This window comes from Laetiporus sulphureus, assembly GCF_001632365.1.
Source record: "Laetiporus sulphureus 93-53 unplaced genomic scaffold LAESUscaffold_37, whole genome shotgun sequence".
In the NCBI taxonomy this organism is placed as follows: Eukaryota; Fungi; Basidiomycota; class Agaricomycetes; order Polyporales; family Laetiporaceae; genus Laetiporus; species Laetiporus sulphureus.
In genome coordinates, this window is record NW_024468546.1 from 112,503 (window position 1) to 126,928 (window position 14,426).

The following is a 14,426-nucleotide window of genomic DNA, read 5'->3' on the forward strand; positions in this document are numbered from 1 at the left end:
TATAGTCACTCAGAACGCACAGCCCAACTTGTATTGTTTCAACGAAGGACTTCATCTGAATCATCCTCACCAGCCGTGCCAACATGTCCTCAGAACAGAACATGGCTGCCGAGCTCGAGGGCACTGACGTCGCGAACCTCTATGGCTCTATAGACAAGATGAAGTAAGCCCACGCATCATGTTGGCGCACGCCACATACGAGTAGTGATTTAACCTATGCTGCTCGAAGCGAAGTGTACACGGGCTGAACCTGACGGTGCCGGAGGACGCGCAAGCGGTGATCAAGCCGTGGGACGAGCGCAATGATACGTCCAAGTCGGCAGAGAGTGGGGTTGATGACCAGGTGCGTGCGATGCTCAGCTTCTCAACGCAAAGACATGGGAAGGCGTGTTCTGAGATATGGCGACTTAACTTGCCGCAGATCATCATCCACGTCCCGTTCGCGCAGAACGTCCGCGTGCGCTCCGTGCTCCTCAAAGTCGGTCAGTAATCCACGTCCCTATAAATCGCGACGCATACACCGACGACGTTCACGTAGGGAGGGGCGAGCTTACTCCACGCCACTTGCGGATATATGCGAACCATACGACGATCGTCGACTTTGCCGAGGCAGAGGAGCTGTCGCCCGAGCTCAACATCAGCCTACTAGAGGGCGAGGTGGGCGTCACCGAGTATCCCTTGCGTAGCGCCGCTTTTGCGAGCATCCACTCGCTGTCGCTCTTCTTCGTGCGTTTTCCTCCCTGTTATTAACTTTCGATGTGGATAGTGCTGATCTGCAGGCACGCAGAGCGAGTCGGTGGGCGGCGATGCGTTGACGATATACTATATCGGCTTCCGGGGAGACAGCCGCTCCCAGCGGCGAGACGCAACGCAGAAGATCGAGATTCCTGCGGCAAACGCAGCGGATGCGACGCTTACGGATCGGCTGTCGCAGAAGGCGGCTGTGCAGCAGCCGACTGCGAGATAGAGCATGCGTGAGGTATGCATTAGAATGGCTGTGTATAATCGCATTTGTGTTATTTTCGCTATGCTTGTGCTGTTTGATCATCTTGATGTTATGGCGGGGTGATTCTACCATCAAGCACGGTGTCGGATGCAGCTCTACGAAGTTCCTGAATGCTAACTCCGCGGGGCATACGTAGATCAAGCTGCAGGAGGAAAAGGAGCGTCAACGGCCCTCATGCAAAACGAGATAGCAATCTTCAATAGTTTACGCGCCACAGCTCACCACACGTCGCTTCTCTTTCCTAGAGCCTCGAGAAGAATCCTCAAGGGACGCGAAGACGACACCATTGGTGCATGTACAGCGACTGTAGTACCTCCCTTTCCCAAATCGCTGGTGCCACCGGATTGCCCGAGCATCTTATCGCCGGTCTTCCCATTGACAAGCCCTTGCACTAGTACTTACAAGGCACCACGTAAAATTTAAGATCGAAGTCTGCCAGACACAAGACCTGCTGCCGCGCACTATTACATAATCACAGGTCCACAGTGAATCTGTCTTCTTGCCTTTGCGCCGATCCCAAGGTCTGGGCACCCATCTTCCTTGCGAAGGTGCCCTCAAATTCAGCATCAACGCAATCAGGTGGGTGTGTAAATCTCAGCCGATTGAGTGGGTAGAAGGAGAGGAGTAAGTGCGTCCTAAATGTGGACTTCACCCCGGTTTGGGCGTCCGCTTCAAGGGTATATGCATGCGCACCGTGCTTCGACGTCAGACCCTGAAGATATACTCAGTCCGCAATGTGGCTCGCACCTTGGTTGGCGTGGAGGGGAGGCAGAAGATGGGGCCGCTAGACTCACAGGACTCCACGATGGGCAGCAGGCTGAGTAAGACAACTTGTGGCATATACACGGAGCAACTTGAGACAGCAGAACGCGCCCGTAAGAGGCAATTGCGCAGGAAGAGGAAAGTCGAAAGCTGAATCAGAGTAATGGATCCGGGCTTTCGACGATCAGCGCTCCGGTAGCGGAAGATGCACTGATACATTGAGGGGGAACTCAAAGCCGATATGATGACGCCTCTCATGACGACAACGTTCTGTGAACCCGAGTCGTGATGCTTTCTCACTGCGCCCGCAGGTGCCCTGTCGAGACCAATGGCGCACGATAGCCGGACGGTCTTGACGGTGGTCGCTCGAAGCACTCCATGGGCCCGGAGTGAATCTGACAGGTGTTCATCGCTGAAAGCACATGTATGCACGGAGAAAAGGATCTTCACTGAGACAAGTTATTCTGAACATCTACGCACCATGTGGTCGGATACGAGCATTTGTTGCACGACAGCCAAAATAATTTTCCTGTACGCGGATTGATTCCTTCTCTCTAAACGGCACAGCAAACGCCCGGCCAGATGAGCGTCTGCAACTAACATACAACAATATTTGCATCTGTAACTTCTTGAGAACAGCGTACAGGGAATGGCTGGAATAAACGAGTGCAGCACAAGAAAGAACGGCATAGAGCGAGCCAGATTCCGGGTCAGCGTGGCGAAGAGGACATGACGACATGAGAAGGTATGTAGAGGGTCGCGGTGAAAGCGAAGTGGCGGATGTGAGGTAAGAGTGAGAGTGAACAGTCATGACTCCATGTTCCAAGCATAGCACACCAAGCGGATGTTGGATCCTCCAGAAAGAAAAGACTGAACAATCACCACAGACGCGCCTGTGATAGCGCGAGAGAAAGAGAATGTGGTGGGCGACCGACTGCGGGCCCCGAAGCCCATAGTGAAGCATAATGTTACAAGGGGAGCAGCGGGACCGACGGCCCGCAGAAGTCAACGTACGACCAACGGCAAGCGTGCGAGACACGTAGCAAGACGACAAGGCAAAAGCATACGAGAAGCGATGCTGCGAGAGGTGGTGTATGGATTGTGCGGATTAGAAGCGATTTTCGTTTTGGAGCGTGTGGGCATGGGGACGGGCTGATGGTGAAGTCGGACGCGCAGGCACGCATGTGCATGTGCATGTGATGCCAAGAAGAGACGATGAGATGGAAAGGACGTGATGACAGCGAGAGCAAGAACAGCGACAGCAAAGCAGAGCAAAAGGTCCGGGTGGGTATGTGGGCACGACAGGACATCGTGTGGTAGCAGGGTATTCCTAGATCACCGGCCGCTTCATCTCCTCGGGACTCGGCGGTGCATCGGTGTTCAGGCTCTCGATATCCGTCTTGATCCTGTCGATGGCGTCGTACTGTAGGAATGACTGATCCGAGGGCACCGTCTCTGACACTGCAGCGAACGTCTCCATCTGTGAGAGTAGAATGTCAGAATACCCAAGCAGCGGCAATAATTACGCGTACGCGCGAAAGAACGTGATGTCGACGAGAGGTTATAGTCAGGCCAGCGTACTGACCTGAACGTGCACTCCCTCCTTTTTGTCTCCGACAGACAACACTGGTCCACCACGACTCCGACCGCCATGAGTGAATGCAAGGGTGGAGGCCATCGTAGAGCTGCATCAGTCTCATTCAGTCAAAGCAGCATACAAAGGTTCAACATGAACGCACCCGAATATCTCGACACCCGGTGACGTGTACCTGCTCAGCCTGCGCACAACACGGCATGCGACAATCTACATGATAGCAAAGTTATCTCGATGCTCGAGCGAGCAAGGACGACAGTGCACTCACGGTCGAGCAGACAGCGGCGGGGACATTCGCAATGATCGACATGACAGCATTGAGATCAAGCAGCATGAAGATCTGGGCGATGTCATTATTAACGCTACACATACAGCTAGAAATAAACATACCGTAGCCAGCAGGTTGGCAAGGAATCTACGCATGTAGTCAGCACTTGGTGCTCAGGGCAGAACAGGCAACTTGAGGCACCCACGCAATCATGAAGTAGATCAGCCCATCTCCGAAGATGAGCTGCACGATACGGCTTTGGTCCCTGCGGCGCGTCGGGAACGCTAGCTTGTACGCGGTGAGTATGAGCACGAGGAAGTCGAAGCACATGGAGTAAATGAATGTCGCCGCGAGGAGCGTGTTGTCCGTATTGGTGATCGTGCAGCCCGAGCCCGGGATCCACGCGGCCTTGATGAGAATGCCTACACAAGACGAACTATCAGCGATAATTAAGCATGTTGTTGTTAGATGCGGACCGTGCAGCAGCAGCGACCAGTGACCGAGAATGATGGCGACGAGGGGGACGACAATGTACCAGGCCTGCGACCAGACGGCCATGCTGCGTGCGCGAACGGGATGAGTATATGCGCCCCAGTCTCACAAAGAGAGAGCAGTACTGACGTGCGCAGGGAGAGGTTGATGCTGGCGAGGCCGATCGCGCCGTTGCCAAATACCTATCAGTTGGCGTAGTGGTCAATGGAGCAGTTCCAATGGAGATGACGGACTATATGCGCACCTGATTATAGGTATACAAGGCTTGACAATTAATCGGCCTGTTCGAATAGGTTTTGTGAGCGATCGTTCGGTTCAACGGAACCGAACACATACTTGGATACGTTCAACGCGATCGCTCTGTAGGGAGTCTGTTAGCATCGATCTTCAAGACGCTTAGGAATGATACCTACATGCCTATCAGGGCGAACAGCAGGAAATAGCGACCGGCGAAGTAGAATATCTGGAGGTTATGTGAACCTTACGCGTTTCGGCTGGTGTGCGGGGATACAAACCATCGGCCATCGGAACTTGCGCTTGCCTGAGATGAACTCCCAGTCAAAGTCAAGGGATGTGGCCCATTCCCAGCTGTTTACAGCGCATACAATGAGCACTGCGCATCCCATCAGGAGCTCACACTAGGATATATGCGCTCACATGTACAGCCCGAGCAGCGTATGCATAAACCGGCCGAACGCCACTACAAATTCAATGGGCGTAAGTTCACTGATTTTGACTGCGATAATCAAACGCAACGCGCGGCCGCTCCGGGCATCCGCAAGCGCGTCCGCGAGATCAAACACTGACCTCCATCTTGAGCGATCTCGGCTTCAGATTGCCAGTCGACCATGGTTATGGTGATGTCCGAGAGTGTGCTGGTGACGATGATGGGAGGCAGTCGATGAAGACGCACGCACTAAAGCGGGCGGAGTGACTCGTGCAGTGAAATCGAGAAAGGGAACGGCGAGGAGGAGGAGAGGTGGTACCTATATATGCATCGTGCAGACAGCGCGGGGAGAAGCATGACCTTTTAAGTTGGCGCGGAAAACGAAGCCTCCTTCTGCAAGCTAGACCCACCAATTCGAGCCGCGAATCACGTCTTCGTGACTTCCTCGATTCCCGCTCGAATTTTGGACATGCCCTTGGCCTATTTACGCTTCGCTCGACGTCCTGAACATCCTGCTCGACGCCGTGCACGGTATTAAAGTTGACTGAGCAGGAGGGAGCCCGACACAGGATGCCTCCCAGTCAAACGGGCTCGGGGATTGCCTTGGTCATACTGCACATGGAATCAGACCCTTCTCGTGCAGTTCCTGACTATGGATTCTGCGGCCCAAGACCCTGGAAGGGTGTTTTTCGCGGCTATCTCACGTTGCATGTCCTAACATGGCATATCCTTCATCGCGACTGCCATCATCGCTTGTCGCATGGTGCATTTTGCGGATACCACTGAGTTGGGTTTCCTTCTCGACGGCAAGTCATGTACCATCTTGCGAAAACCCCCTCCTCCCGGTCAGAATTACTGCCGGTCCAAGGAATGCTCCCTGCGCCGTTAACAGACGGCCGACGAACCAGTATAGAAGCCCAAACCGTGCTAGCTTCAAAATCATCAAGTTCCGACCTCGCATGCTTTACAAAGTTCATATGAACCCGGAGATTGCGATGTCCTATTGATCACCTGCTTCTCCTCTCAACCCATTGATGGATACTTCTTGCCAAGAACCACCCATTGGCCGACATTTACCTTCTCAGATACTGTTCGCGCTTCCGAGGTCGATGCGATACCTGCCCTTTAAACTCACCTTCGATAGCAGGACGTATGCGTACCTAGATGCTCCGATAACAAGACAGACATAGGACTGTCCTCCTCTGCCCGGTTCAATAGCCTCAGCATTGTTCCTAAGACGACGACAACCTGATAGCAAGGTTCATCCGCAGACAAAGTCTCGACCTCCAATATCTCCTGGAGAGCTGTCAACTGTCCAGCTGTCAAGCACTTGCCGACGTGTCCCCTGAAGTTGGTGGGCCACGACATGTGCAGAAACTCTGTGAGGCGAGTGCAGATCCCGCCCACGCGGCCGACAGGTCTGCTACTCCAGCTCGCGTCTGCTCGCCACCGTGATTCCGCCGACTGGAAGGAGCTCGGCGGACGGAGACTTACCGTGGGAAGATCTTTGAATGCTTTACGAGAGACGAGAAACACGCCTCCCGACGTCAACGCTAGTGTGCGTGCTCTTGCAAGCGAAGCCAAATCTCATCAAAATCGCAACTCGTTGCGGAAGTGCTCATTTGACGGGAGGTAGGGAGGCAGGTCATGCGCAGCAGATCGCAAGTGCCCTGTATATCGAGTTGTCTGCCTTGTCGGCTTCTCCCTAATAGAGTCAACCAGGCTCGGGATAATAACGCCTGCTGAGACCCGACCGCAGGCTGGATGTGCTCGAAACGAGGTCAGTCAGGGTCGGTCGCCGTCGTTAACATTCCTAGCAGGACGTCCCGCCGCAGACGCCCTCTGATCACCGGTAAGATACCGCCATCAACTCGATACCCACGCCTAAAACTTCTGGTGCGCAAGCAAATTCAACTTTTTTAGAGTTGATTGACCATACTATAGAAAGCATCGCTGCTGGAGCCTGGCGGCTGCGTCTTGAATGATCGGCCGAATACCGTAATGGCGATTTGCGCCCTCAGCACCGGAGATGGCGCCGCTGAAAAACGCGGCACAGCCTACTCTTAGCGCGAATCTGGACTGTATCTCAAGTCAACAGGCACCCATCGGGTAAGCCCTCGGCGAAGACGAAGCAGCAGAAGAGATTTGGGGTTGCGAGACCAGCATCAGTGCTGGGGCTTGCCGTGCGGATGCCCGAGTGGTATCGCGCTGCTCAGTTCCCTTCGAGAATCGAGACCCTCACGGGGCGCAAATAGCCAGAATTGAAAGTGTGGTCGATGTCAAGCCGCTGAACGAGAACTCCTTCCAGCGCATGCTGTTGCGCGGCAACGTGGCACAGACTAGCATGGCTCTCAAACTGCTTTTGGAGTCTCGTCATCCTTCGTTCAACTCCTCGACACCCTACCCAGGTTTCTGGCTACCTCCTTCAGCCTGGTGTCACGAGTCTCCAAGGCGAGGTCAGATGGTCATGATCGTCGCTTGGGTAACAAGGGACACGAGCACAAGAGTGCGATTTCCAAGGATCTTGCAGATCTCTTCAGCATTCACACTGATAGCAGCTACGAACTATACCGCATTCGACAGTTCCTCCTCACCGTGATATCCTCGCACAACGTCCCTTATGGCCAGGCCGGCTATTGAATCAAGCGTCTGTGGGTCCAACAAGCTCTCGCCTTACTTGGTACAAATTTCTGATACGCTTTGATGTGCGCCGCGGGTTTTCCTGGTTTGAGCGCGCAGCAAGGCCTCTGCGCGAATCTTCTGGGTCTTGTACACGGCCCCGTAACACGGGTCGTTCTGGAAAAACTGATTGTGTCCGTAGCGCTGTCAACGCCGCTCCAAGCTCCAGGAATTTGCCGCCTTGCAGGATGAGGAAGACGCGCGTCCACGCTAGGATCGAGCTTCTACGTTGAGCATGGCGGATCGCCGAGTGGCGGAGGAACATTTCTGACGAGAAGGTCGGCGGAAATGCTCGCGGCGGTAGCCCTGCTTTGTCCTTGGAATTGTTGTTGGTGCAGGTTGCTGCTCTAAAGAACAGTAAGGACGGTAGAACGCTTTCATAACGCAAGTGCATTTCCGTCCAGGATCGAGCCAACGTCCAAGTGCAAAGAAGTTCAGAAGCAGAAAATTCACAACGGGTTAATCAACCTTTGAAGCTACTTGCGCGCTCCGAACACGGGTCCAGCGGAGAGTAGCCTTCCTGCGTATCCGGGTTTGATGGCCTGAAAATCGACAGGCGCACTGGACCAAGCAGCGGCAAAGTGGTCTTAATCCACATCGAGTTGAGCAGAAATGAATTGTCGCCGAGACCAACTTGCGGGCTTCCTCCGAGCGAGGGCGCTTGTCTCCTCCGTTCCGTCAATGGGCCTCCAGGCTACTGAGATGCTTTTGGGGAAGCTCCGCCTTCGTCAGTTCGAGGCTTAGTTCAGAACAAGATGAGCGCGTTGCAAGTGCCCCATTGAACTTCACCAAAACTGTTAGACCTGGTCATCAGAACATCCTGCTCAAAAGGAGTACTATCACCGACGAAGGATTAAGATGGCGCCACGTCTTCGGTGTACGATGTCTCTCTGCAATCCAATTACGCGACTAGAATATCGTTGCATGGAAAGCCACATGATGATCTGCGGGTCACGAGTTTCAAAGCAATATCACATACTTGGAGGACCCTATCTGCGTCATCGAAATCTTCGCGGGAGGAAGAGGCAAGAGAATATGTCCATCGCCTTGTGCTGTAGTATTCACCCTCTTTTATGCCGCAAGAGTGACATACTGTGGAAAAGAGGCCACTCTGTCCATCTGTTGCGCGCTGGAGGTCGGAGAAATCCTCGTATGCACTTCATATTGAACTCAAGCGACCGGATAAGAGCAGGCAAGGTAGCCTTGTAATATAAATACAGCTATTCACCATCCTCATGGTCAGCAGAACACAATAAACATATCGGACGAGAGTGGGTGGAAGAGCTAGCCGGGTTGGTATCCGAGGCCGCTTCACCCGCGAGGGAGCTCAGAAGGGCTTGGGATACACTGGGGTTTTATCTATCGCTTAGGCTTGAACTCGGTTGCGTTCGGGCCCCATACGTTCGGGTCGCGCTGCACGGCCTCACAAGAGATGTGCAGTACTGAAGAAGTGACGCGGGAACGAGATGTAGCACATGGTGAGCAGCTTGACACAGAAGAGAGATAAGGTCGTACCTGGCCGGCTTTAACGCGGAGACGTGGTGTCTCACCATTCGCGGTGAAATGGGCTTGCTCAGGGGGGGTATCACATCGTCTTTGACGGCAACACGCTCGGTTTGCAATATGCGGGACGGAGGCGGAGCCTGGAGAAGTTGCGTGAGCCTCTGCAAACTGAGATGCCAACTGCAGATACGACTTACCCTTCCTTTACTACGGCATCGAGGTTATTCAAATGCTGTATATCATCTCAGCCGAAGTCGCTGTGCCATATCTCTTCGCTCAGCCTCCGCTAGCCTTCGGGGTGGCCCACGATCTCAAGCAGCATGAAGCTCAGCGACCCGCCGTTGTCCCGTAACCGACCACCATAAGCATACGAATCTGCAAGCCAGCGTCAGTGCATGGGCAGATTGCGGCTCGGGCGCTCGGACTCATGGCAGACGGAAATTCGCACTTGACGCTGTCCATAATCTGCTGGTCGTCAGGCCCTCACCTTTCGACTCCCCCTCTTTCTTAGCCGTCATGAGGATGCTGAGGATGTCACGCCCGCAGTCATTGAATGCGCCACACTCGACGGGGCGCGAAGAGGGCGTAAACGCGGTGATACCGCGGATGCGCCCGCCGGCTTTGATCGCCGGTAGCGGGAGGACGAAGACGTCTGGGAACGCGCGAATAATCAGCATCACGATGAATGCGCCAAACGTGATGCCGCTATTGACATGGTTCTCCCCAGGATGCGCGAATCTTCTTCGCTTCCGCGGACTGGTCGGATTTGAAGTCGTCCCAACGCGACATGCCCGATGATCGATGATGTCCAATCTGGCGAACGAGCTTCACTACGATACAGCATACATGATACTTACGTGAGGGCGATGCGTACGTGCACGAGAACTTGTGCTCGTTGATGTTGACGGTGGCACCACCACCGTGCGAGAGAATGCGATTCGTTAGGCGGCTTTCGAGCTGAGAATGGTCAGATTCTGCAGCTGGCGGTCACGGCCTTCGAATATAACAACCTCACCTTCTCCGAGCATTCAAATATGTCTTCAGCAATGCCTTTGTTTACCTCGGGGCTTTTGAACATATCAGGACATGGTGCACGTGCACTAAATGAAGAAGCAACCGAAGCAGGACGCGCCGCGCCGCTCCCGGAGAACCAGTGTGGCTCCCGAGGAGTATCTTCCGTCGAGGACCGCGGGAGCGGGAGCGGGAGCGATAGGTGAAAGGACAAGGTACTTACGAGAATGCGGTGGTCAGAACGCGGCGCATCTTCTTGTGCTCTTCGCCCTCGGCATAATCCGCGCCTCTTCCTAAGACGTTTGCTACCGGAGGTCTGAATGCCGGCGACTTCACTGTAGGCGATGTCGATTCAGGGATGAATTTGGGAAGCACGAGTCTCGCAGATGGAGATGGGTGAAATTTGCTTTGTGCCACGTTCGATTCCAGCAGAATGGCAGGAATGGAACTGAGAGTTGCGGTCCTGAATGAAGATCCTAGCAGTTCTGAAAGATGTATTGAACCGCCCCATGATCCGAAGCGATCGTTTGCGTCTATAAGCCACCGTGTGGACATTGAGCATCTATTAAGGTTCCCCGCACTGATGCATCTACGTACGACGTCCGGAGTAGTTCATAGTCCGACTGCATTCAGCTCGCGATGTATCGCGACCAAGGATATCGAAATGCCAGTAACGAGTAATTCGAGTTCCTGTGGCACCATCTTGTTCGGCTGTCCTCATCGGGCACTGAACAGTTCTTTTATGACTTGATGATAAAATCGCCAGGCGGAAAGGACAGCGAGGAGCAGGGTGGCCTAATGGTGGAAAGACTAGTGTTGCGTTCGAGGACGGACGCAGCTTGCAAGGTATAGCCCGCCGTTCATAGATAAGCTTGTCCCGTGAAGTGCGCGACACTGAGCGACATGAAGAATCGCACCGGCTCAGACACCGGGCTAGTGACGAACAGTCCGTGCTACTAAGCAGTACTAAACCGACGAGCAATATTTCGAGGATGCAATGTGAGACAAAACATATTGACAAACCCGACAGAATCAACTGGCGTCTCCACGGTGGGAAATATTACATACAGATGATCCGACTAGTCGCGGACGGCGGAGACGAGTGGTTTCTCTCTTTTTGGTCTGGATGCTATCCTGAAGGAACGCTCACGTTAACTTTGGTAGCGATGCGGGCTAAAGGATGCCGTCGACATGGCCCAGCCACTGCGGAACCGGCCATGTAACCCTGTTCAAAATGAAGAAGGCCTTTGCAAGAACCGTTTAACCGCAATGTTCGCATCAAAGTCGACATATTCGCGGATTCAGTTTCATTTGTCCCTTCCCCCGTTTCGGCTGTTCGCTTGTGGATGAACTCTGCCGAGCTCAAACAATATGCCCGGGTATATGCCATTCCAGTTTGCAATAGCACCGCAGTAAGTAGTCAGGCACTACTAGTGCACAATATGTGTGGCGGCTACTAACACTAACACGCAGAATATTGCACTCGGCTGCTTCCCAAAGTTCCCAGGTTGTCAGCGCGCAAGCGGTCAGATGTCCGGCCTAGTCCCTTGATTGACGCTGCCACTGGGAAGGATGCACAATTGCCCCAGTTGCATGGCTGACGACAGGGCCGAATTCTGATGTTTCTTCCATAGAGTCTATAGGCAATGACCGACCCTCGCACCCGCTTAAGCAGAGGGTACCCCTGCGCTCCAGGTGCCAATTGGTTGGCCAGCCCTTCTTCTCGGCTTCGGCAAGGCTCGCTCTAAAAGCGATGCAGACGCGGAAGAGGCCAAGTTCATAAAGCCTCTGCTCTCTGGCGATCCTTCTCCCCGCTGATCTGCAGTCGAGTCGGCCCCTCAGACAGGCATTCCTAACCTCTTGAGTTGATCTTCCTCTGTCGCTGACTGCTTCGGAACACCATGGCTATCGATTGGGAGTCGACGGCAGAGCTTGACAAAGACTCGGGTGAGCGCTATCATACTCGTGTGCGGTAGAACCTTCGCTGACATTCGTCATAGCGGTGTTCATCAAGTTTATGCACGCGCTAGCGGGGCTCTATATGTATGTTGATGGCGGACTGCAGTGACCACGTAGCACGAGACTGAGACGCAGTGCAGCTGGGAGGTTGCAACATCGTTCGACTTTGAGTGGTCGTTCATCACGGGCAAGCGGAAGTTCCAATGGCCCTTGGTTCGTCGCACGCACTTTGACTGTGTTCCCTCACTGATAAGCGCGCAATAGATCTTTTATTTCCTGGGTCGATATTCGCTATTCTTTACGATGATCGGCATGTAAGCACATTATCGTTTGTATGAAATGGCCGTTGCTCATTGCATATCATCTCTAGCTTGATTGCATTGGACACGGAGACGTAAGTCACCGTCCACTCAGAGGCGTGTGCCACCGTTGATGACCTCTTCTGATCGTAGAGAAGTCAACTGTCAGGCGCTGTACACATACAACCAAGTTCGTCATTTCAGACATTTCGCGCATCATTATAATAATTTATGATCCGTCCATCAGTTTCTGGGTGACGGCGCAGTCGGATTTGCTAGCATCAACCTGTCGATCCGAACGTAAGCGGGACTGATCTCGCATCACGTATCGCATGTACCGATCGTACGTTGGCAGCATCGCGATCTGGTCCCAGAACAAGTACATCACTGCCCTGCTTGTCTGTGTCATCCTGGGACACTGGTCGATCATCCTCCAAGGTCAGCCGGGACCTCGTCTATCGCGGCGGAAGTGTTCTGACAGCATCGATAGGTGTGCTGCTGAAAGCCGAGTGGGTACCAGGCGCTGGCTGTGCGATCACACACACGAACAACACCATCCTCGCTGCGACCTTTATCTACTCTATGGCCTTTGACGCTCTCGTCATGACTCTAAGTGCGGTCAAGCTAGCGGGACGGCAGAAGAGCTCGCAGCTCGTGAAGCTCCTGTTCAAAGATGGTCTCATTTACTTCGTTGTTGCGTGCGTATTCATTTTCGTTCCTACTATTGTGCGATGCTGATCATCTGTGACGATAGCTTTGCTGGTAATCTCGTCGCCACGATCTTCATGTGCTTGAACCTCAATGCTGTCATGTCTGTTATATTCAATGTACCGGCCGCCGTCGCGAGTACTGTGCGTTGTCATAGCTCTCGATTTCGTTCTCTGCTGATTGCAATTCGTTTTAAATAACGTCTAGATTGCTGCATGCCGTGCCGTGCGTCGCCTCACAAAGTTCTCCAGTCAAGGACCAGAAGTCTAGTATGTGCACCTGTGTACTCGAAAACTTACGAAATGCTGACATGTACTTGATTTAATCTGAAGCTCTGCAAGTACACATTCAGGCGGCGTCAATTTCCGCTCGGCGCAAAACGGCGCCGCAAGCCAGATCAATGGCCGTGCAAATAAAGACATCGCTACTGGTGTGCATGTGCAGGTGCGTTATAGCCCATCCTGCCTGCGTGATGAGTGTGGCTCATATTTCTCCTATGGCTACAGATGCAGACGTTCACAGTGGCGGATGAGGACACACTCCCAACATACCATCAAGGCGGGTCTGAAAGACCCAAGCCCGAAGACCTCGAGTCGGCGCACTCGGATCTCAGTCCAATCGACTACAAGCCTGAGGCGCTATAGAACATTCCGTAGAAGAGAGGAGGAGAGGTCATGTACCATATGTGCGTTGAACCTCTATCCGTAGATATACATGCCTCTCATGCCTATTCGCACCGTAGAGCCGGTCGCTGTTAGCAGCAGCGCAGCACTGGCATCAATTGCATACTTACCCAGTCATTTAACACAAATCCTTGCTCAGTCCTCACGATCATTTATCATTTCGCACGCAATGCAGCATTCGCTTTCGCTCGCTTTCTCACACGTAATTCCTGCAAAACTCGGACGGAATACCAAAAATTACGCCATTGGACGCAGGCGACATACCCTTGGGCGCCGCAGCCGCGACAATGTTGTTTTTCTTTCTTTTTTTCTTGGAGCGGCTCCATGGCTGGTGGCATTATACATATTCTAAGAAGACATTAGAAGGATGCAGGAGGGGCGAGGGGCCTCTTGTTGTGTGCTTGGTCCTATCGGAAAAAAGAGCCGCAGCGGGTAGTGTACTAACTCATAAATCAGTCCTCGCGGAGGAAGACAGTCATTCCTCCGTAATCAGTAGTTTACTACCAATGCATCTAGTTGTATAGAGTGCTTCCTTGGGCATAAAATCAATTCTCTTTGACTCACAATCAGAGTATTTCTGAAGAACCCAGATGCTAGTAACCGACATGATAACTGCACCTTTACACGGTCAATGCGAAACCAGAAACCCGACCCTCAGTAGCAGACCTTCGATAAGCCATGATCCCTCGCGTTATAGACATACTCTCTTTCCATGCCACGGATTTGTAGTACATAGAGGAACCGCTGTTCTTTCTCGGATCCGTCGAGAGATTCCATCACGATCTTCTCCCAGTG

The 14,426-nt window shown here is 53.2% G+C and overlaps 7 protein-coding genes across 7 annotated transcripts; 3 read left to right on the forward strand and 4 right to left on the reverse strand.

Moving 5' to 3' along the window:
• The first annotated feature begins 20 nt into the window (after positions 1 to 20).
• Positions 21 to 1,166, forward strand: LAESUDRAFT_728798 (DUF1000-domain-containing protein). Its single transcript, XM_040909514.1, has 5 exons — positions 21 to 163; positions 235 to 343; positions 422 to 482; positions 539 to 726; positions 788 to 1,166. Exons 1-5 carry the CDS (start codon positions 84 to 86, stop codon positions 965 to 967), a joined length of 618 nt encoding a protein of 205 aa, XP_040761514.1. The 5' UTR covers positions 21 to 83; the 3' UTR covers positions 968 to 1,166.
• Positions 1,167 to 2,115: 949 nt separating this feature from the next.
• On the reverse strand, positions 2,116 to 2,915 carry LAESUDRAFT_324889 (uncharacterized protein). Its single transcript, XM_040902024.1, has one exon. The coding sequence runs from the start codon at positions 2,730 to 2,732 to the stop codon at positions 2,241 to 2,243; it is 492 nt and encodes a 163-aa protein (XP_040761515.1). The 5' UTR covers positions 2,733 to 2,915; the 3' UTR covers positions 2,116 to 2,240.
• LAESUDRAFT_324884 (uncharacterized protein) lies at positions 2,916 to 5,122 on the reverse strand. The gene is made up of 14 exons (XM_040902023.1): positions 4,930 to 5,122; positions 4,780 to 4,822; positions 4,638 to 4,710; positions 4,536 to 4,585; positions 4,459 to 4,482; positions 4,367 to 4,403; positions 4,252 to 4,304; positions 4,107 to 4,189; positions 3,836 to 4,052; positions 3,753 to 3,777; positions 3,631 to 3,702; positions 3,508 to 3,572; positions 3,354 to 3,453; positions 2,916 to 3,248 (listed from the first exon to the last, which is right to left on the reverse strand). The coding sequence occupies exons 1-14, from the start codon at positions 4,970 to 4,972 to the stop codon at positions 3,099 to 3,101; spliced, it is 1,035 nt and encodes a 344-aa protein (XP_040761516.1). The 5' UTR covers positions 4,973 to 5,122; the 3' UTR covers positions 2,916 to 3,098.
• A 2,099-nt stretch (positions 5,123 to 7,221) lies between these two features.
• Positions 7,222 to 9,203, reverse strand: LAESUDRAFT_751428 (uncharacterized protein). The gene is made up of 7 exons (XM_040911666.1): positions 9,169 to 9,203; positions 8,984 to 9,111; positions 8,448 to 8,625; positions 8,316 to 8,412; positions 7,949 to 8,054; positions 7,467 to 7,815; positions 7,222 to 7,354 (listed from the first exon to the last, which is right to left on the reverse strand). The coding sequence occupies exons 2-7, from the start codon at positions 9,019 to 9,021 to the stop codon at positions 7,247 to 7,249; spliced, it is 876 nt and encodes a 291-aa protein (XP_040761517.1). The 5' UTR covers positions 9,022 to 9,111; positions 9,169 to 9,203; the 3' UTR covers positions 7,222 to 7,246.
• A 54-nt stretch (positions 9,204 to 9,257) lies between these two features.
• LAESUDRAFT_761627 (uncharacterized protein) lies at positions 9,258 to 10,537 on the reverse strand (the record flags this gene model as incomplete). Its single annotated transcript, XM_040912948.1, has 5 exons — positions 9,258 to 9,346; positions 9,459 to 9,784; positions 9,846 to 9,928; positions 9,987 to 10,038; positions 10,206 to 10,537. 5 exons carry the CDS (start codon positions 10,535 to 10,537, stop codon positions 9,258 to 9,260), a joined length of 882 nt encoding a protein of 293 aa, XP_040761518.1.
• Positions 10,538 to 11,883: 1,346 nt separating this feature from the next.
• On the forward strand, positions 11,884 to 13,592 carry LAESUDRAFT_659051 (uncharacterized protein; the record flags this gene model as incomplete). The annotated part of the gene is made up of 13 exons (XM_040904783.1): positions 11,884 to 11,929; positions 11,983 to 12,025; positions 12,082 to 12,154; positions 12,206 to 12,255; positions 12,312 to 12,335; positions 12,394 to 12,430; positions 12,488 to 12,540; positions 12,596 to 12,678; positions 12,731 to 12,938; positions 12,995 to 13,091; positions 13,156 to 13,217; positions 13,281 to 13,392; positions 13,455 to 13,592. The coding sequence occupies 13 exons, from the start codon at positions 11,884 to 11,886 to the stop codon at positions 13,590 to 13,592; spliced, it is 1,026 nt and encodes a 341-aa protein (XP_040761519.1).
• On the forward strand, positions 13,574 to 14,193 carry LAESUDRAFT_683332 (uncharacterized protein). Its single transcript, XM_040905821.1, has one exon. The coding sequence runs from the start codon at positions 13,663 to 13,665 to the stop codon at positions 13,981 to 13,983; it is 321 nt and encodes a 106-aa protein (XP_040761520.1). The 5' UTR covers positions 13,574 to 13,662; the 3' UTR covers positions 13,984 to 14,193.
• The last annotated feature ends 233 nt before the right edge of the window (positions 14,194 to 14,426 follow it).